Source organism: Phaethon lepturus, unplaced genomic scaffold (genome assembly GCF_000687285.1).
Source record: "Phaethon lepturus isolate BGI_N335 unplaced genomic scaffold, ASM68728v1 scaffold49907, whole genome shotgun sequence".
Lineage (NCBI taxonomy): Eukaryota > Metazoa > Chordata > Aves > Phaethontiformes > Phaethontidae > Phaethon > Phaethon lepturus.
The window spans coordinates 100,426-122,290 of NW_010555042.1; the positions used below are offsets into that span (position 1 = coordinate 100,426).

At 41.4% G+C, this 21,865-nt stretch overlaps 1 protein-coding gene across 1 annotated transcript in view; it reads left to right on the forward strand.

The window, feature by feature from the left end:
• The window catches only part of RNF150 (ring finger protein 150), a 117,186-nt gene extending 100,419 nt beyond the window's left edge, over positions 1-16,767 (forward strand). Inside the window, exon 7 of the mRNA XM_010292024.1 lies at positions 16,355-16,767. Coding sequence (XP_010290326.1) covers positions 16,355-16,473 — 119 coding nt within the window. The 3' untranslated portion in view covers positions 16,474-16,767. The remainder of the gene's footprint in view (positions 1-16,354) is intronic.
• Positions 16,768-21,865: the final 5,098 nt, after the last annotated feature.

Genomic DNA, 21,865 nt, shown 5'->3' on the forward strand with positions numbered 1-21,865 from the left:
GTAATGTTTTTTTGGGAGACAGCCACCAAATGTGGTACGTCAGGTACATATGACAAACCTTGCTTCAGATTTTGCCCCCATGGGATGTGCATGGGATATTGAGTTCAACTGAGATGTTGCGAAACTTTACAACTTCTTTATAATGGCTTTTTGAAAAGGTAGTGGCACCAGCAAATTGTCTTTCTGTACATGAAAAGCTATCCAAAATAGTCTCAGAGTAGGACATTTTAGAAAAATGACCTTCTGCCAACCTGCTTTGGGAGGTGTAACACGTACTCTCAGCTGCTGAGTAACCTGCAGCCTAATGATACATTTCAAAGGAAACAGTTTTGAAGAAAAGCTATGATAGAAAAATTATATTTTCAGTTGTTCACCCTCAAAAGTGCTTTGTTAAACTACTCTAATGGCTGCATATTCCACAGTGTGGAAATCAATCACATTTGTTTGCAGTAATTCATTCCTTCTGTCTCTTTCTTTAATTAATCCTTCAGGTTTTGCCTGATTATGACTGAAAGATGCAAGTCCACTTCCCTTGCAAAAACTGAAAATTTACCGTAAATTTATATCCAACTTCTAAAAGCCCTCTTTCCAGACTAAATAAATAATGTAACAATATTTTAATCTTTAATTCTTTCTAAAAGCTCTTGAGGTCTAAATATTCTTCTGGAACTGCCTGGGAACCTTCTGGAAACTACCACTTTTCAGTGAGAGGAGCTGAAATTTAAGAACTTGAATGGAAAATGAAAGGCAGAAGCGGTTAAGACCAAACTTAATGTCACAAAATTTTGACTGTAACTTTACGGTACTGTTCCCAAGGGAAATAATAATGAACCAGTGCAAAGGCATTTATATTTTTTGAAGTTATAGGGTGGGTTTCCAGGTTTTCAGAGAGCTTATGTTATTTTTACTTTTCCAGAGACTTATTGGTGCATAGGTTAATATATCTTTTTTCTGCTGCTCAGAATGCAAAAGAGGGTGGAACAGGAGTATATATTCACTGAAAAGATTGAAGCAAAATGTTTTAATGCAGAGAAACAGTGTTTTAAAATTATTCTGTTCCAATGTGAGTTTCACTTGTAGAGTGCTAGGGAGGTCTTTACGGTAGTGGTGATGTCCAAGTGACCTAATGAACATATTTTCTAGCAAAATTCCGGCTGCAGTTTGTTGAAACTTAAATTGACCTTTCCTCTCCACTGGTCCGAGAAGAAACTCTGAAAACAGATGTCTTGGTCTTGGCCTTTCTCATGTTCTGGTGAGCGTTTCAGCAAGAGTCTCTGATAAAAGCAGTGGCTTGGAGGGGATTTTCTGATGCCAGAAGTTTTTCACTTGAAACTAGATTGTGATTGCAAGCTTGTTTGAAAGGAAATGCTAAATGGCCCTAGATTTATATAGCCTAGGACCAGTTTCTGTTATGTCTCTACTGGGTTTCCTACCAGCCAGACCCAGGCCTTCAAGAGCACTTGGCCAATGAGAAATTATCCTGGGTGCTAGGACTGAGGTGCCCTTTAGGCACCTTTAGTGGCCTTCAGGTGAGATTGAGTTCCCTCTGTAGTGTTAGCCTTGCTGGTTATTGTCCTGGTTGTCTCTCTCTGGGTTTTAATTGTCACATCTAGCATTTTGTAAGCAAAAAAAAATGGAGCTCACTTTTTTGGTGATGTTACTTGTGTGAACCATGAGCAAGGAAAGGAAAATGATCTAGTTAATTAAGGAGGGAGCATGCTCGCACTCTTGCTTTAGGCTGGTTAGACAAAACAGCTGGTTTCACATCTCAGGTCAAGGAGTCAGGTCAAGTAAAACTCTGCTGTGTTCTTTTTCATAAAGGCACATTTTGGGAGGAAAGGGTAGACAGGCAGGAAGGAGACAAGGGATCAGAGGGATACTCAGATTAAATTAATTTAAAATCTTTAACTCAAAAAGCTTGTTATTTTGGTTTTAGTCTTTGTAAAGGCTGATTTTTTTTAATTCTTTACATAAGGCATTTTTTATAAATATATTTTCAGATAAGATTCAAATGTAGCAGGCCTAGCCAGGCAGATCAAAGATTTATTTTTTAATGGGAAAAAACAAAAATGTTGAGCTCTTGCAGCATTGTCAAAGAAATGTTCCAGTTAAAACGAGATTGGCAGCCATTGATTTAAAATTTCTTAAATGAACATAACAAGAGAGAAACTGTTGACCTTTTTCTGTATGAATGCTTTTCTCAATTGTTTTCTCGATTGTTTCTACTCATGTGTTTCTCCATGAATGTGCATTAATATACACAGCCTGGCTCGAAGGAATTTTATCTGGGCACTAGCCCTGCTGCAAGGAACAATAACATTTTGACATTTTTGTTCCAAATAGACAGTGTTTCTGTATACCTCCTAGTTGTATTTTACTCTTCATTTCATGTGCTTGTGATGACTTTTAAATGTACTTATTTTTCTTTCCTATAGAATGCTTTTGGTTACATCAAAAATATTGCTAAATGCTTTAAGCAAACTGAAAGCAACCTAAAGGAGATCCAAAGGGCATTTAAGAGGTTTTACTTTTCCAAACAGAAAAGGTTTTGATACGGTCTCTGTTTGGGGTTTTATTTTTTTGATTTCTAAACTAATGAAAAAAGCCACATTTCTCATAAAAACTGTCATGCATGGACAGATTAAATCAGGTTTTTTGCTTAAATTTGCAGGAAGTCCTGGCAAATGTTCCTGCTGGAAACTATGGGCTGTTTCTGGCTGCATAGAGCTACTTTACTCTTCCTGCTAATACTCAGTCACAGTTACACAGGATTCAAAGATTATACCAGCACTGACAATGTCATATCCCACCTGCCAATCCATAAATGTCAGCAGCAGTTTGAGTCATTTTGCACCCTGTTCAAAATGCCAACCCACAGCCTGGCACAAGGCACGTTCTACTTACGACTGCCCTGGGGCACACGTGAACCTTCCTGGTACATAGACCATCCAAGTAGCAGTAAGGTCTCATTTTGGGAAGTCTTAAGTACAAAAGTTTGTATTTTGATAGGGAGATGTCTGTTTGTGGCCATGGTCAGATTCGCTTCTCAATCAGAGAACTGGCCACAACTGTAGATAGAAAATCTTACTGGTAGCGAAACTATTGAGTAGGCTGCAGGGAAGATCAGAGCTGGAATAATTCATGTTCAAAAACTGCATAATTACACTGGAATGTAAAAGGTGTTGCAAGGTTTGATAGACTTGTGAGGTTTAAGAGAAAGGAGCGTTAGCAGCTGAACTCATCTGTCATTGTAGGATGTAAAAAAAAAAAAATCTCTGTGGGTTGGTGTTGCATGAAGGATCCTTTTGAAAACCAGGTATTACAGCTTTTAACTGACATCCGGCTGCAGTTCTGCACTGGCAAAGAGATGAACGAAGTAGCTGGGGAGCTTGTACAGTGAATGATGCTAATTGCTAGCAAATCTGAAAAGGATTATGTTGTGCAGCCTCTACAATAGTGGAGAGTAGGCTCAACTACCCAGGACATCCCTTCCAGTGCAAGTCTCCTAAGGCTTCTTCTTTAAGTAAAGAGAAATACTCCATGTGTTAAAGAAACTGAAGCTGTTTTGAAGGACGGTTTCTGCACTATTTGCCCTTTTGCGCTGTTGTTTTAAAACAACATTGTCACTTAGACTCCAGAGAAGATGAAAAATCTGAAAACAGCAATGCATTTCAGGTTACTTATTTTGAAGGAGACATTTATGGTAGCTCCAGCAGTTGGTAGTGACTCATCTTAAGCGTTTGCCAGTGCTCAGTAAAGGTCAGGGCTGTCCTTTCTGTGTGCATGTGAGGAAGGATCAGACAGAAGTACCTACCAAGAGTCCATCTGAACACCGGGCACAAGAAATGAAGTGTACGCTGTTTTCAGTTAGGGTAACATTTCCTTATGTAAAGATTCTGCAAAACTGGATATTAAAGAAGGCTTCCTTGCAGAATTTTTTAATTATCCTAAGGGCCTCAAAAGAGAAGTGTATGAATGCTGTAAGAAGCCTGTAGGAAGGAGATTCAAATTAGTAGAATATGTTACTTTGAAAGCATCTAGAATTTATTTTTAAAAACTACTGCAGTTCTAATGAAATTAAGGGGTGATTCTTTAGCTTGTCACATTAGTTTTCTTCATTGCTAATGCACATATAAATGGCTGAGGTTTTCTTCTGTATGGAAAACTGGATGTTCTTATTTTATTTAACTGATCATTCTATTAATTCTTAAATATTTGTGTAGACATAAAAAATGCCTGACTAACCAATTGAACCTTCCCCTCCATGTATTCAGAAAAATGTCTATTCACCTATGTGCCCATCCTAGCATAGCAGAAATAGTAGAGCTATAGGGTATGGCTGTATTCATCTGTTCAGGTTCTTTGTTCCAATACATGCATCAGACCTGTCTGCAGAGTATTGTCCTGTTGATGGTGCCACACCGTCAAGAACGACTACATCTTCCAGTGCCTGGTAGAGTTTAAGAGACTGAAAAGCATGTGCTTTGCTTTTAAACAGGGGATTTCTTACAGAGTCACTGAGACACTGTACAATTGGGGCTCCGTAATTCTGCTTTTTCTTTTTAACGAGATTTTTTTATAGCTGAATTGCACTAAATCCATATTTATTTTTTGAACTACAGTAAGTAGATAAGCCATGGCCTGTGACAAAATGCATAATTAAGCTGTCCAATTCAAATCAGGTTAGACAGTCCTGTGAAGTTCAAGAACATATTTTCTCTGGGTTGTTGTGCTGTTTCTGTCATGTATTCTCTGTTTTTATGGACTTGTGACAATTGATCTTTAACCTAAGCAGTGTGCTTTGGTCAAATGTCTCTCAGTTTTTTGGGGGACATAGAATCATAGAATCATAGAATGTACTTGTGTAGTAGGAGCATGAGCATGTGACTGGAGACTAGAGGTGGTCAAATCCTGCAAGTCCAGATGTGTCTGATGGGAGGCAAGACACTGATTTGGCTGTGAGGTGTCAGGGGGAAAAAGAAGTGTGACACACAGTGTTACGGTCTCTGCATATGTCTGTTGTTTGTGGGCAGCCTGTGGGTAGCGTGGAGGATGCTGAAGCTGTGTGGATGGATGACAGTAGTAATCTGCCCAGACTTGGCAGGCACGGTGGTCCCACAGCTGTGCCCTGCTTCAGGCGTTGGAGCTGTTGCTGCAACAGAGCCAGGCGTGTTCTTAGGCATGTTGTTTCCTTATAATGAACAAGAAGGAAGACTGTTTTCCCCTTCACGTAAAAGTTACACTGTTAAAAGTCATATTTTGCTAGTGGCAGCTGTAAAAATGACATATCAGATAGGTGGGTTCCTCCACCACCACTGTGGGGTTTTCCTCTTTTGGCTTCATTACTGTGTGCATTTTTTTCACACCTAATGAGAAGGCATCCCTGGGTAAAAGTTTTATTATAGACATTTCTAATGGAATTAAATTTCAGCCAAACGTCACCATCACCAACGTGCATGGTGAGGAAGGGGTTCCTAGCGACTTGCACAAAATTCAAGAGCCCAGGAAGTGCTGGGCTAATGACTTGCCCCTTTATCCTGGAAATGTCCTGGAGATCTCAGGTGGAGCCCAGTGTTAGCAGCATTGGAAAGGAAGGCAGGGCTGTGTGTGAGAGGGAGAGAAGATACACATGCACTTTATTCAAGTAATTCCACCAATGTTGAGCTTTTCAGCCACCTACTTGTGTGTTTGGTCATTAAATCCTCTAATACATGCACAGGCATTTTTGTGATGTCCTTGCCCAAGAATGTTCATTGTAACTGCTCTTGAAATTCAGTATATGATTTCTCAGTACTGCGCTTTGCTAGTGACCTAGGTTTTTTGAGAGCCTATGCAGTAAAAGGTATTTAAAGAGACAGATTTGAAAATCATACACATGCTGCCATGACAGACAAACTCAGATCATGAGCTTCCAACCCCCTCATTCAAAAATTAACAGGAGTTGTCTTCAAAGCAAGCTGTTGTTTTCTGTTACTGCTGTGTGCATACTTGTAATTGAGGAAGCAGTTCATAGTGATTAGGCAGAAATGGTTTTTTTCTTCTTGTCACAGCAGACTACATTTCACATCAAGTTCTCAGAATTAACTGCACCCATGCAGATTTTCACTGGCTAGTAGCCACCTTGTATGTGACCTGAAGTAGGGGTGAGAAACTTCCAACGTCCATGAAGAAAAGCTGCAGTAATCTGAGCTCTCATAACACCAGCCTCGCCAGGCTTTGCTCTGCAGGTCCACTTTCATGTCCTAGTCCCATTGTGTGCTCTTGGTGAGTTGCTCTTCCAAGCACCAAATGTCCCTTCTGGCATTCCCCCAAGTGCCAGAGGTGGCATTCCCACTTCCCAGGAGGGCCACGGTCCTGGGTGCCTTTGCAGGATAGGTAGAGATCATAGCAATGGGCTGCAATTTCCCCCAGGCCATGCTATGTGCCAGCAGATCCTGCTGACCCTCAGCCACCACCCAGCCGCAGGTGCTCTTGAACGGGCCCTTCGGTTGCCACAGTGGGGAGGAAGGTGCCTGTGGGTTGAGCATCCCTTTTCTCGCACCTCCTGGCCAGGGACAGGATGCAGAGCTGCTGTGCAGGTGGGGTCAGCAGGGATCTGCAGTCCTGAGGAGGAGTGATCTTGGGTGGCTTTGTGCAGCCGCTTCTTCCATGGAGTCCCCCCAGGAGAGGTCACAGCTCTGCAGCATGATCAGAGAAGAAGGTTTTGGAAACCACCAGTTTACACTGAGCCTTCTGGTTTAATACTGTATCATGCTTGGGGGTATTGTGATACCTCCGGTGTGACTGCTCTGAGCGATTTGTGTGGTGGTGGCCAGTACATCTCTAAATCGCCCCATGAAAGGATGTTTCTTCCTCATGTTCCTTAAGAACAGAACTGAAGTTTCTCTTACTATTACACTCTTGCTCATTCAATCCAGCACATTATGTGTCTGAGTTAGGCTGTAATTTCCTAATTAGTGGTTGAGTCACCATCCCTGGAGGTATTTAAAAGACACGTAGATGTCTTGCTTAGGGATGTGGTTTAGTGGTGGACTTGGCAGCGCTAGGTTAACAGTTGGACTTGATGATCTGAAAGGTCTTTTCCAACTTAAAAGATCATACGACTCTATGTTTCCTTCTCCTTTCGGGCTTGCAGGAAGCAGAGCACACTGATGACACGGGTTTTTTAAATATAAATAAGAAAGTTCAGTCACAATGGCAGTCACCAGTATAGACCATGGAAACTGAGATGGGCTTTAACACGACTAAATGGTGTGATTATACTTCTTGGCTGTAAAAGTTTCATTATTATGACAGCCTGCCAATAGACCATATAGTATGTAACACATGCTAGTACATACAGAATTTAACTCTGCTTTTGTCACATACTTGCTATCCCTTCAAATTTTTAAATGGCTGGCAGCATGATTAAAGGCATTTGCTCACTGCTCAAAGCATCTATGTCTCTCCACAATCCTCGCCTTGGCTACTGAAAGCATCCTAGCAGTATCCCTTACACACCATTAACATGACGAACCATGATTATTTTTAACGTTATCATTTAATGCTATTTGTTTTGCAGTAACACCAAGAAGCCCTGGTTCATTTAGCAGCTGCTAAGAAATACAAGTAAAAAAGTAGTCCCCATGCCACACCTGACATTTTAGACGTATAACATCATGGTACCGCAGGGACAGCTTGCAGATGTTGAATGCAAGGGGGGAGTCCCTTCCCTTCCTTTCTCTCTCTCTGTACCCTTGTTTCCTGAAGTTGGCTGAAGTACTCACCTTGTGACTGAGCCAGCCTGTTCAGCTGCTAGCCTAGCAAAAAATGTTTCCAAGGTAGTTCACAGACTTTTTTTAAAATTAAGTCAACTCCCTGGGTAATTAAAGGAATAGCAGAGCTGACTCAGGATAGGTGGCAGGAGGGTGAGCTAGGGCAGGGGAGTTGGACTTCCATTGCTTGGCTCTGTCGTGCTGCTGGTGCATGGAACTGTACTTCAGCTAGGTCAGAAACTTGGTCTGCATACAGAGAAATTAAAAGGAAGAATAATAGAAATGATCCGAGAATAATACCTGCACATCAAGCGTTGGTAGCAGTTCTTGGGAATGCACAATAATGGTGATTTTAGTTCAGTCTGGGCCTAAGAGACTTTTTTGTGAGTGAATTTGGTGAAGAGTTGAATTAGACTTTTTCACAAAATGGAAAACTTAATCTAATGTTTCTTAGGAAACATTAAGAAATGGTGTGGGAAATGGCAGAATGTTACCAAAAGTAACATGCTTTCAGAATTAAAGACTTTTTTACTATTTAATATATTACCAAAGGTAGCTAAGGTACTTGAGAATCAAAACTGTCATGTAGTTACAGCCCTGTGCTTCAGTATTTTTGAATCTTTTCTCTTTCTATGGGAGGATCATGGGATCTCATGTTCTGATTTTCCATCAAATACATGAATAATTATGCATGTTCTAAATAATAATAATAATTTCTAACAGCCCACATATTGAATGAAATGCATTCAGATTTATTTCTGAAACTTACTGTAGGCATAAAAAGAACATACTGTCCTGACCAGAGGCGCATCTGCTGCAATATTGGGCACTGAGGATGGCCAGTGGTGAACGGTAAGGAGGGTGTGCAGTGGCATCCCACTGTCACTTTCCCCTTCCAGACAGTGGGAAGGCTTGGAGGGAGAGAGGAAAAGGAGCTTTGCAAAGGTTTGAGAGGCTGGATGCCCTGTTGTGAAGGAAGTAGGGTGGTTCTCATCTGGCAATCAAACAAGGGAGAATTTGGGACTGAAGAGTGGGGTCAATCAAAGATGGAAGAAAATACTTAGTAGTGAATGAGACCAGATGTGCAGATAAACTGTGAAGGACCTTGAATAATATGAAGGATTAGCTCATATGACAGCATAGAGGTCAGTGCAGGAGACCTTGGTGTGATGATTCCGTTGACTGTTCAGGTAATCCTTCTGATCATATTTTGACTGAGTTTCCAATAGGAAAGAGGAAAGACTCATCATGGGAAGAGAAAATTATATTGCAGTATCTAGGCCACAGGAGGAGTTTCCCTGCTGGTCCCAGGGCAGGAACATGATGACCATGATCCATAAGAGTAAGGAGAAAGAGGAAAGTATACTGAAAGCAAAAAGGCTAGGTTTTTGGCAGAAGCATGTTCATTGTATCACAGAGAGGGTTGGCAGCTCCCTGCTAAGACAGCTGATCAAGGGTTCCTAAAACATCAGCCAGCCTCTCATAGACAGAATACAGATCTCCAAAGTGTTGATTCCTAAAATAATGTTAATACATGCTGTGAATTTCAAAGGCCTTGTCTTCTGATTCATGGACAAAATCCCAAGGAGCTAGTATATGCTCATTAAAGATAGATCTAGATATATACATATGAAATGAAAAAAATGCTTTGCTTTTTCAGACAATCAGGTCCAACTGTCTCCATGCAATAACATCTGGTATGTGTTCTTCTCCTTTTGCTCAGCTTTCTGCAAATGTGTTTGCTATCAGCTCCATGTGTTTTATGTCATATGTCCGTATTTGGACAGAATTTTTGTTTCCTTTTTTTGGGTAGAGCATTTGGGTGCTGATACTTTCTATGCTGTTCATGAAAATGAGTTTATTGGTCTTGCCAAAACACAAGCTGTCTTCTCAGGTAACTGGTATTAAGGTTTATTGCGCAAGTACAAAATGTTCCAAATTTAGGCTTCAGAAAATTGGTTGTATTACTAATAATTTCCCCTTTGTTTTTTGATGCCAGTCTTGAGGCACTGGGATATGATTTCCAGAAGCGCTGAGTACTTAGTAGAAGATGTACTTGGGGCATACAATGTGCAGGTTAATACTGTAACTGAAAAATCAGGTTTACAGTGTCTTAACTGGGCACCCAGAATCAGTGAATGCCTTGAAGCTCGTAGCTCATGTCTAAAACGATGATGATGATGATGATGATGATGATGGTACCCCTTCGTACTGCAAGATGTTTGAAGATGAGGAACTATGTCTTTGGCTGTTTACCATTAAGAGATGCCGTATGTTCTCCTTAAATATATATCCTAAAGAAAGATTAAGGGAAGAAAGTTTGTTGCCTTTTCACTCAAGAAGAAGGAAAAAACAAGTTTGCTTTGGGAGAGACTATAGTGTTCTATGTCATATCCAGGCCCATCTATCAAGTCGCTCAACCACTTAGGGGTTTGATCCAGTTAAACAAATTTTTGAAATGTTGTCTTGAATGAATCTTGCCAGGTCATGGCATTTGTTTCTTTCTGGTGTGCTGATGTTTGGGTATTCTTTGCAATGTGTTTCAGACATCATCTGCTTTATCCTCTGGATGAAGCCCTGTTGCTGTTAGTACATTCAAAGAGCTCTGGCTTGTTATTTATGGAAAAGGCTCTAACCTTTTCTTTCAAAAGCAGTTACTATGCTCAAGTACTTTTTCCCCTTGCTGCTCAGATAAGTCTCTCTCTGATGCTAGGGAACAGCAATAAAATATTTCCCCAGTACTTTATTTTCAATTGTAGCCAGCCAGACTTCTCCATCCATTTTATTAGCCTCTGTGTACAAAAGGACTGCGTTAGTAACAGGTTTTTATAACCCTTCCTCCTCAAACATATTCCCACTGCTTCTTTCGCATTAGAGATTTTATGGGCATTTTTTTCCGTGTGTTTTATTTCAGTTGTGGAAATGCAGCTATGGCCTGCTCTAAAGCATTATGATTATCAAGACGATATGGAAGGAATTTGAGACTTACTTATAAAATGATCCAATAAGTATTGGATGATTAATTTGAGAACAATTTTAGGAATCGATAGTGTTTTTAAAGAAGAGGATCTTAGCAAGAAAATAAATTTGATTGGTACTGTTGTGGAAGGAGTTGCCATTTGAGGTACTAACTTCATAGGACCGTGCTCGTCCTCTTAGACTGTAAGCAGCAAAGTGATGCTGTGGCAAGGCCGCAATGGGAGGCAGCAATAAACTCTGTAATGGTAAAGTGCATTCTTGGGCAGACAAAGAAAAACAGAGGACTCTATAAATGTCTTTCTCTCCCTGTCATAAATCAAACGATGCATAGTGTTCTGGTTGTTCTGATACTGGAAACAAAATCTGAATAACAGTGCTTGTGTTGGCAGTTCGCTGTGGCTTCATGCTGAACAGAATCTGTTTTGATAAAGGTCCCGTATCAATGCCTCTAATGAGCCTCAGGAGATGGTCATCTTAGGAGATGGTCACATTTCTGGTTTCTTCCAGAGCAAAATGCTTCTAGACACATCTGACTGGGGGTAATGTTTGTTTAGTAGAAGTGAGCCCCGGAGTGGAATAAGGTTCATGCTAACACATAAATTTTAGATACTTGTCTAGATCTGAGAGCATACCTGTCACCAGGGATTTCATGTTTTGGCTTAGTTCTATCTTCAGAAAATGAAGAGTTCTGAAATAAGGTGTATTTCACAGTAGTGAGAATGTGAAATGAATAGTGAAATCAAGTCCAAGTTTTGTCAAAATGAGGTTTTAGACAGAGTCCCATTGTCTGCTGTACAATTTCTGCCAGCTAAGGATGGGATAATAACTGATAAATTTTTCACCGCATTTCATTCGGTGAAGAAATCAATAATTATTCATTTCTTCTCAAAGCTGGGCATCTACTGTCAAGAACAGAAGATCTGCACAAAACAAGACTTGTTTCTTGTGCTAAATGCTCAACTTCATAGCTAGGCAAATCGGTGACACCTAAGTCAGTAGCATGGTAGCAGCTTTTTCTTACCCTCTGATTCCTGTGACTGTCATAAGGCGAAGAAAACCACTAGCTGCACAGCTCTGTTCAACAGTTTGTGTGTGGAGCAGGACTAAGTATGCTGATTTAGTTCATGGGTAGCTGATAATAAATGAGGGAAGGGAGATTGACTCCCAACTGAATAGTCTATTGCTGTGGCCCATGTTTTTAATCCACAAGAATACGAGATTTGTGGCTTTAGTTACACTTTCAGTAGATGAGTTACACACTTGGTGACAGCTCTCATTTGACAATGTGATAATCGATACTTCTCTGCTTACTCACAAATGGGTGTAATAGAGAGCTACCGGAAAGTCCAGAGAATGAAAAAAAATCTGTCGTTGTAGACAAACCTCATATGTACTCAATGCTGAGGATGCTTTTGCTGTATGACATGTTAGTGTATTCTTATTTTCCTACTGATTTCCTGGAAGCAAATTGCTTGTGGACCTTTTAGCCCAATCATGGGGTTCTGCAGCGTTTCCAGCTCCATGAGCTTGGTGGAAATCTCGGCCCCTGGAGCAAGCAGGAGCGATTTTAGGAGCGCCCCATGGCACTGCCATGTCCTAGGGACATCAGAGCACATTGTTGGATGTGGCCTCCTTGGGAGGAGCACAGTGGTGAGCAGGAGTGAAGCCTCCATGGGTGCAAAACCCACCAGCAGTTCGTTCTTCATCCTTGAGCGGGTCATTACAAATATATCTCAATTTGTGCCCATGCTTGTGTGCTTCGTACACATGGCAGATGGTTGTTTTTGTAAATGCACTTTTCACTCACTGTTGAATGCTTTAGTCCCTCCCAGGACTTACAAACAGTATCAAATTCTTAGAAACTCATCCTCTGACCTTTTTCTTTTGGAATATTTATTAGTGTACAACAGCTACAGACTTACTCAAAGTGTGAGGAGTAGCAGCAGCAGTAGATAACTATTACTAGTGTGCAGCCTTACTGTTTTTAAAGCACTAGAGTAATTAGCTGTTTTCATCCTTGTTTGATTGCAATTATACTCAAATATAAACATCACTTAATGAACTTTGCAGTAAGTAAGGGCTGTACCACTATTATGTAGGGCAGATCCATATCTATGTGATGATAATCTTCCTGCATTAGCATTATTAACTTTAAAGTAATACTGGCTAGAGAAGGAGTTTGTTTTATTGTACCTCTCAAATGAATGTGTGTCAGGGAATATGAGTGGAAAAAGTCTGTCTGGAAGTAGGCGGCGTGCTGAAGTGTATTGCGTTTCACTGACATGAGAGGAATGTGGCAGTGAGGTCTACAGTTGCCTGCTGTAGGCACTAGCACTCAGGCTGAAAAGCAGCCTGGGATGTGCCTTTTGCTTCATTAAGCAAAAGGCTGTATGCCTGTGGCATGAAACGCTATAAAACACTGTGAAGTATAATAGTGTATGTTGTTAGACAGGATTGCCAATCTCAAACATCTAAAATCACAAGTCAGATATTCCAATATAAAATCTGTCTAGAAATTTTTTAAACTCTTTACGAATCTTAAGAAGTAAAAAGGAAATACATGTTTAAGTGGAAGCTGAGATCTTCACTGAAAGTTGAGATCCTCACCTGATGCCAGGGCTTTAAGAAATACACCAAATTTCAAAAAAAATGCAAAAATGTCATAAAAGTTCTTAACAGCAAGTCAGGCATCTTCTGTAGAAGCTGTGTGATTGTATAAGCTTTGTCATTGTAAATGGGATCTAAAAACCAGGGATGCAAAATACAGGCTAAGCTCCTGGCACTTGCAGTTTAGTTGAAGTTTGCTTACCTTTAACAAATGTCACTAACTGTGCTGGCTCACGTCATTGAGCAGCCAGCCAGAAAAAAAAAAAACCACCAACCAGCCACCACCACCGCAGTCTAGAAAGCCTGTGCCGTGTGGGGGAGCCATGGTGAGGCAGTTTGTAGACCTTGCAGCCAGGGTTGCCTACAGCTGATCCGGATCTGGTGTAACTTCTGCAGCCTCCTGCAGTTTCATCCTGTGCATGTTGGGGTCAGTGGTAGGACTCCTGTGTACAAGAGGAAGCACGTAATGCTGAGGGATGCGTTAGTTTCCTTGTGTTGTCTTGTGCATCTTCCAAAGAAATGTCGGTGCTGACCCTTTCAATGAAAGGGAAGGTGTAAGGGATGGTGATGTCCGAGTTTTTCTCCCCACTCTGCTGAGGCAGCAGGCTGTAGCTTTAGGATTTTGGACCGCTATACTGTTAGCAAGCAAGGAAGTTGGAGGACTCATGTTTCCAGGCTCTTTCGCAGCCCCGGAAAAGCAATGCCAGGGCATAGGCATGGGCATTTTTAGGATCCTTTGTTCCTTGGTCCTACTGACCTGCACTTCAGTCCCAAAGAATACAAACTACAAAGCCCACACTTTGGAAAGACCAAGATCCAAGAATTTGAGTAATTGTATAGGATTTTTAGTGTAAAACTCCATAGTTTGCTGGTTTGGAAAGCAGGTGCTCCTGTATATAGGTTAGACGGTTGGTAGGTAAGCTGTAAATCTGCTTCTGTTTTATCTGTCTGTCTTGAACTCAGTTGAGAACTTTTTCTGCTGCGCAACCCTAGAAGAAACAACAATTCTTGAAATAACATTTCAGCACCATAAACACTTCTCATTTGACACGCTGACACTTGGTCTTGGCAGCTCAGCCTGCCTCTTCAGCATGCATGTAGCTGTCACCATTCAGCCAGTCCTTTCCTGCACAGCTAGTTCAGATGAAAATCACCTTTCCCTCAAGAGTGCTCCAAGTAGCTGTTTAACATGGCTAAGCCTCAGGAACTCTGTCATGCAAATACAAACATTTAAAGCATCATTTTCATTGTCTTTAAGAATGCTATTAGTTATAGAGGAATGATAAATAACCCAGTGGTCTTGAAACCACATAGTTCTGGCTCAGGGAGCTGTTACCACCACGGATGATACTTTAGGTCTTGGAGGTGTATGTGATGCACTTTTGTACTCTTGAATCGAGCAGTTCACCTAATGGTTCAATGTAATTGAAGCCCACTGAAGTCTGCAGTTCGTAAGTACTTCCGCCACCTCCAGTGGAAACATCTATAGTCAGAAGCAATGCCTTGAAATGTTTTACTACTGTCATACTGATAGGAAAAAAATATACAGATATAAAGAGGTTGTGTGCATTAATTATTTATCTTGCAATCAAGAAAGTATAAAAATAATCCAGACCGAAAATTGGGAAGGGTTGTAAAGGAAAGCACTGGCTCTTTCACTTTGAATAATGCAGACCCCGCTCAAGCTTTCTTCATAGAAAATGAGGCCTAATCCCAGCACAAGTAAATACATGTTTTTTCTCTAAAACAGATTTAAAAATCATGCATCTCTTGAGAGGAGACTAATTGTGCTCACTTAGCTTCAAGTGAATAATTAAACTGTGAGGAGTAGTTATTTCCCTGGCTTCTCTGTAATGTTTCTTACTTATTAATTCTTAGATATTCAACTTTTAGACATTTTAACATCAATCAAGCTCTGCTTCTATTGTCTGAAAAATAAAATATGTAAAGGAAAAACTGCCACAGATTTAAATGTATTGTATTGTTACAGTGTAAATACCAGCATTGTAACTAAACCTCTTCAAAATATGAACAATCAACTTTTTCTCTCAGGGACTCAGACACCTATTGGATTTTTGTCTCTTTGGAAATCTCCCCAGAGATCCAGTGTGCTTTGCTTCTCCTGATTGTTCTTGAAAGGAAATTAGCTTTTAGTCCTTTAAAATCTATTGGCTTTTATCTGCTACTAAATATACATGTAGTAAGTACTGTGGGATCCAAACAAAAACAAGTTACTTCTCCTACGCTTGTAGTTCTGATGGGATTTGCAGTTTGGCAAAAGTCAATAATAGGACTGTTACTGTAATTGGGATCATGCTGGATTAAGGTAGACACCTTTGGCCTGGATCAAGAACCTGCAAGGTATCTTCAAATCAGAGGAAAGGGTGACTAGGAGGGAGACTGGAAAAGGATGAGAGAAGGCACCTAAGAGGGCAGGCGGCCTTGTCCTGAGTCCTGGGGCAGAACTAACAACTTGCGTGTTGCTCCTTCCAGACATTAGCATAGCACCTTCTTAAAAGTCTCCGCTAACAGAGATTCTGTCACCTAATGAGGGTTTGGGCAGATTTTTTTCTTGTTAGAAATGTTTTCCTGATGGCCAACCCACTCCACCAGGTGCCTGTGACTTTGTCCTTAACTTGCTGCCTTTGTGGGGAGAGTAGGATGATGCCAGGTTGAGGAATTGAAAGGAGACGGGGAGGGAAGCACTCAGGCAGTAGGAGGAAGGTCATGGAGATGAAGGGCCTGGATGGAGAGCCCTGGGAGGATTAGGAGGAGAAGAAAGTGGTACCCATCCAGGCTTCTTGTCATTGTGTTTCTCGCTACTGATGGCTTGAACTTTGTCATATTTTTGAAACGCTTTGGACAGATACTGAATAAGAGCAAAGTTTGGAATCTAAGCACAACCTCAGTGGTGGAGAAACCTCTGGGTCCCATGTGCAGAACTAAAAAATAGTAATACGTTGACAGAAAGACATGACCATAATGCCCTTTTCCTGTCTCTTTTACCCTCACAGATGAACAGGAGCCAGCAGTCAGCAGCGATTCAGATATTTCATTGATTATGGCAATGGAGGTTGGACTGTCCGATGTGGAGCTTTCCACTGATCAAGACTGCGAAGAGGTGAAGTCTTGAAAAACAAACAGAGATCCAACACTAAACTACAGGGGAGGGTCACAGGGAGGGACCGAGTCAGCTTTCTAGGATTTGGACCAGTCATGCACATGCCTCCAGAGCACTGTCACTCCTGCACACTCCATTCTGAGATGGTCACGAAAAGCAATAGCAACAGTTGTGTCTGGATGCAGTTTCATCATCTACATACGTTCATTTTGCTCACATGGGAGATGAATGCTTCCAGTTTACCCATGTGCTTGAAAGCAGTCATGTAACTCTTCAGTGGCTCATAAATACACAACTGAAATGACAGCTTGAGTGTTTTCTACACTTGTTTGATTGGGTTTTTTGTTTCTTTTTTTTTTTGGAAAAGACATTTGGGGTTTATGTTTGTTTGTTTATAGTTTGTCATGGATGAACAGTCTAGTTTTGTTGACTGACCCCAGTTTTTTCAAGAGTTCAATCCAGAAATCTGAATTCCTGTTCACTGGTCACTTCATGATCTGTCTCCAGGATTTATCATTGCCTTCTTGTTTCTGCATGAAGTACATATGGCTTCAGAAGGATGGTGCACCAGCACCCTGCATTACTGTGAAGCCTGCTTTCATTAAGTGGGGGCCTTGGAAATGGTATATTCTGAAGGCCTTTATTTTTAAGAGAGCTCCGAATTAACTGAGGTTGCTGAGATTTGAGTTATAACTGCATTATGCTGGCTTTTGCTTAGAGTTCTGTTCTAGACAAGTATCATACAACATGAAGGAGAGAAAGAAAAGCTTAAAGCTTTACTCCATCCTTGTAGTTGTTTGCTATATTTTATGCTATTAGCAGTTGTCAGTACATTAATGGCCTTCCTTCAGATCACAATTCAGTAGCTGGAAAAGATGATCTAGTATAACATCGTGTCTTTTCTTAATTTTACAGTCCAAAGTCTGACTGGTAGGATAAAGGAGTGTCTGAGAGGTTTCCAGAGGCTGCATGTTAATGGCTATGCATTACATGGATGACAAAAATATTCTTAGAAAGCGTTTGGAGATGCTGATATCAGTGTCAGAAATTGCTAATGAAGCAGGAGGCAGCCGGTTCAAATGTTTACTTCCTGTTTCAGTTTGATTTTTTTTCTTAGTGCATTTCACTTATGTTTTGATGGCAGTTTTTACCTGCTTGTTATCAAACACGAGAGTTCAGGTGCTTTGTTGCCCTCCAGAGTCCCTGTTGACATTGTCACAGGCATAATGGAATACTTGCAATTTGTATGTAGATATATATACCAAAATATTTTGGGTCGAGGGGATGGAATTTGAAAATAAACAGAACTAACATAAATTGAAACACCTAAATTACAATGATCTGTGATTATTATTTAGTTCATCCTGAGTTCTGCTTTCCAGGGAAAAGCTTATTGTTACTTGTTCAGTGTACGATTTCATTTTTCAGTCAAAATACTCAACTGTGAAGAAGCATTTTTAGCTTACTGTTATACAAGAGTAAATGGTTTCTGTTGACAGTCAGATGATTTGAATCACATTACTGCCTCCTGAGTAAGTTCATAGAATCAACAATTCATCTTACATTGAAATTTCATGGAGAGGTCAAACGTTTTGATTTGATGGTGTCATGGGCAGCATCTCAAAATGCCACTATTAGGGTTCTTGCTGCATTTAATCTCCTTGTGGATTTACTTGTTAGCTGTGGAAACTGAATTCCAGCCAAAAGTCAGTTTGTCAGATCTTATTTGGGAACAAAAGTGCTCTAGAACTATCCCTAAAATTTTGGGTGACTTGCTTCTTTAGTACAGGAAGAAGGAAAAATTACACTCCATGCTTTTCGGTCCACTTAGAACTCAGTTCGTTTTATAGCTTAATTTTTTGGATGTTCTTAGTCCCTAAATTATAGAGTAACTCTGAGGCAAAGGGGCACAGCCTAATAATCCTTCAAAACCATGATCCGGAAATGTGCTGTTATGTTTTTATAAGCCATTTGAAAGTACATCTCTTTTAATTAAAGAGATACAGGCAGCTGGAAATCTGCTCGGTTTAAAAGGAAAGAGATCGTTCCAGAGGGCGCAGCTAGGTCAGTCTTGCCAGTATTTGTGGTTCTGTAGTGATATTTTCCTTATTCTTTAAAGTCTTCTCTATTCCTAGTTGCTCTGGGAAAGGCCCACAGCGTCAGGGGAACTGATGTTGAAATTCACCCCTACATGAAAGAGTTTGCACAAGGTAGCACATCACCTCCACTTAAGCTCTGGAAATAAAGCTGAAATGGGATTTAAGTGGTGCTTACACCAGGTACTGGCCCTTCACACAGGAATGAAAGTCATCTCAAATGACTGCAGGGGAAGGAGCGAAGCTGGTTATACAGTCAGGTCTCCCTATGGAAAGTACACACACTGGTACAATTTATTCTCTAGCGCTGGAGCCTGGGTGCTACATGTCACAGGAACATCACGAACACGATGTCCGAGTTGTCAGTGATCCTTTAACATCCACCCACTGCAGCCCAGTACACAGACAAAAAAACTCCTGGCCAAATTGTTTGGGTTTCAGCGGAGCTGTTGCAAAGTCTTCATTTTATTTCACAAACTTAATTAAATTAATGTCAATGGATAGATTGACCAATTCTCTGTTGCCATAGTGGAGTCACCCGCAGCACAGCAGAGCGAGCAAGGTTGGTTGAAAAGCAAGGCAGGAGGTGAAACTCCTGCCTGATGCTGACCCGGGTCCTTTTGCCCAGCAAAATCATTAAAGGGAGCTGTGCTCAAAGGGGCATCACATAGACTGTACTGAGACCCTGCCCGTATTGCTGGGAGCTGGGGAAGGATTTCGGAGAGGGATCACACTGTGCATGCACTTTTCTTAAGTATCCCATACTAGACGTGGTCCCCCAGGGTGCACAGCTGGCTGCCGCCAGAGGCAGGATGCTAGGCTGGCTGGGACGTTTTGACATATCACTGTATTGCAGTCTCTCAAAAGAGGCATCCTAAATCTGGGTCAGGAGTCTTTCTGCTCTTGTTTTCACAGTTCTACCTGCGGTTTTGCTCAGGAAAGGTGTTTTTCCGTCCCTGTCCTCCGGTTTTCTACAGCTCTGAGCACTGTTAAGTGATGACAAGTTGCAAAGTCAGGTTATAGATCACTGAAGCCAGAATGTAGGAAAGCACTTAAGTAAATGTTTTATTCCGTCCTTCTTCAGAAAAGCACTTACAACTGATTTTGTACTTGTACCGAAATCACGTAATTTTCAACAGGTCATCTATGAGCATAATTAAGCCCCTGTGTCAAAAGGAAACGTTTTCCAGAAGCAGGACCTGGGTGACAATATTCTTTGTATATATACCCTGTGAAATGCCTTGGGAATTTGAGGTGCTTCATAAATATTAAGACCACAGTGGTATGTTTGTATGAATGAAAGCCTTAATTCTGCAAATTTGCATGCCCATGCGCATTTTTGCTTACATGAGTCTCTCCACGCCTCACGGGTAAAATTAAACCTCCCGATTTGCAGCTTTGGGCAAGATGAGTCCCATCCTGAGCATTGTGTGAGTCCTCGGTACTGCTGCCACTGAGCTTGGGTTCCGGCATTCAATGTGTGGGATTCAGATGCTGGGGACACAGCACTGCCTGTTCAGAAGGGAAAGCAGCCTTCAGCGTGCAGCCGGGAAAAAACCAAAATCCTCTGGTGCCCTCTGACGAACGAGTGCTCGTGCACATAATTCTGCAGGCTCACGCCGTGACTGCCCGCCCGCGGCGTGGGCGGCTTTGCTGCGGCTGCCACCGCCCAGCGCAGCCGGGGCAGAGGGGCACCTCCTGCACAGGGCCAGTGGTCAGAGGTTTCTCTTGAGAAAGGCACTCTGGTTGTTAAGCTCATCTTGTGTCTTTCCGAGCTCTTCCTGCTCTGCCATCTGAGGCTCTCTTCTTTTCTGTGAGCGAGTAGTGGGTGGGAGAAGCATTTTCCTTAGTGAGGCTCATCTTCACTCAGGCTGGGTCGCAGGATGAAACTTGGACAGTCATAGGCTGTACGCTGAGTTTCCTTTGATTTTCATGGTTTTCACTACTTGCCTTCCCAAAGGTCTGTTCAATAGGTAGGACACATAAAAAGTTACATGGGCAGAATTTTGCACTCACAAATGACCTAATGTGTGCGTGCAGATGCGCAAGGCACAGGCTCTGCATCTCTTCTGACGGGGATACAGAGCTGTCACTTGCTGAGAGTTTGGCTTTTCCTTTTATTTTCTGACTACTTTAGAGCCTCAAAACCAGGATTGGGACAATCATAGCACTGCAGTTCGTTCTTCAAGCATTCTGTAGAATTAAATTGCCGTTTATGCATATAAAAGTACGTTGATATGGCTATGGAAACTGTATCATAGTGAAAACAGAATCAGCTGCCAATTTCAGACTTTTTATATGAGGAAGATTGTGACACTAAATAGGCTTTATGAAGACAACTTGCAAAATAAAGTTACTGAGATCACATATGATAAGAGGTTCCTCGGATCTCACTAATGACCCCTGGATCAGATCTGGAGGAAGTCATTGCAGGAAGGGCAGTACTCGGCCTCTTGTTGAATGACTCGTTTGGGATACGTTCTTTCTTTGTTAACAAATGAACCCAAGCACCAGAGATGGATCCAGCTCTGAATTTAACCTTTCTCAAAGAATATGCATTTTGTGATCCAAAGTCTTTTGTTGTCAAACCTGTTGAACCACCCTCTTTTCCCCCTTGCTAAATGAAAAGAAAAATACTTGTCCAATTTGAAAAATGCCTAGCTCAGAAGACCTTTGCATATGGATGGGTTGTCCTGGCAGGTATCTGCAGATCACTTAACACCTCTATGTACTTTTAGTCATCAGTACAACACAGTTACGGATTTTCCATCAAGTGTCTTTTATTTGCCATTCTTGTTAAACCTGGAGTGCAGTTGTATAGATCTTCCAGAGTTCTGCCTTACAAACTTTTTCTTTGAATATATGCCACAGCCCTTTGAGCCAATTCTGTGATGAAAAGGCAAAGATCGGGGCACAAGTCTTTACACACAAATCTCTGGACTGCAAGTCCTTGTTCTGAAAATTGGTCTGTACTGACATGGCGATACGGGTTATGCGTAACAGAGGGAAATGCCCAGGCAGCTGGGAATCTCCCAGGCTTCGCTCGGAAGAGGCTCGTTCCTTCGTGGTCTGTGTCTGTAGAAAAGCTCATGACTAAGCATATAGTTTTGAATAAGCCAGGAATAGGGATTTATAGGCTGTGCAAACCAAGAAAACCAATAGTTGTTTATTGATTTCTATTCATTAGCAATAATGGACTTTTTTTAACCCTTTGCTGTTCTTGTAGATCTCTGTTGTAGGGCTGAAGTTACCAGTCTGCTAGGAATAGGGGCCAGGACAAGCTGACTCTCTAAACAGAAGAGGCAGGG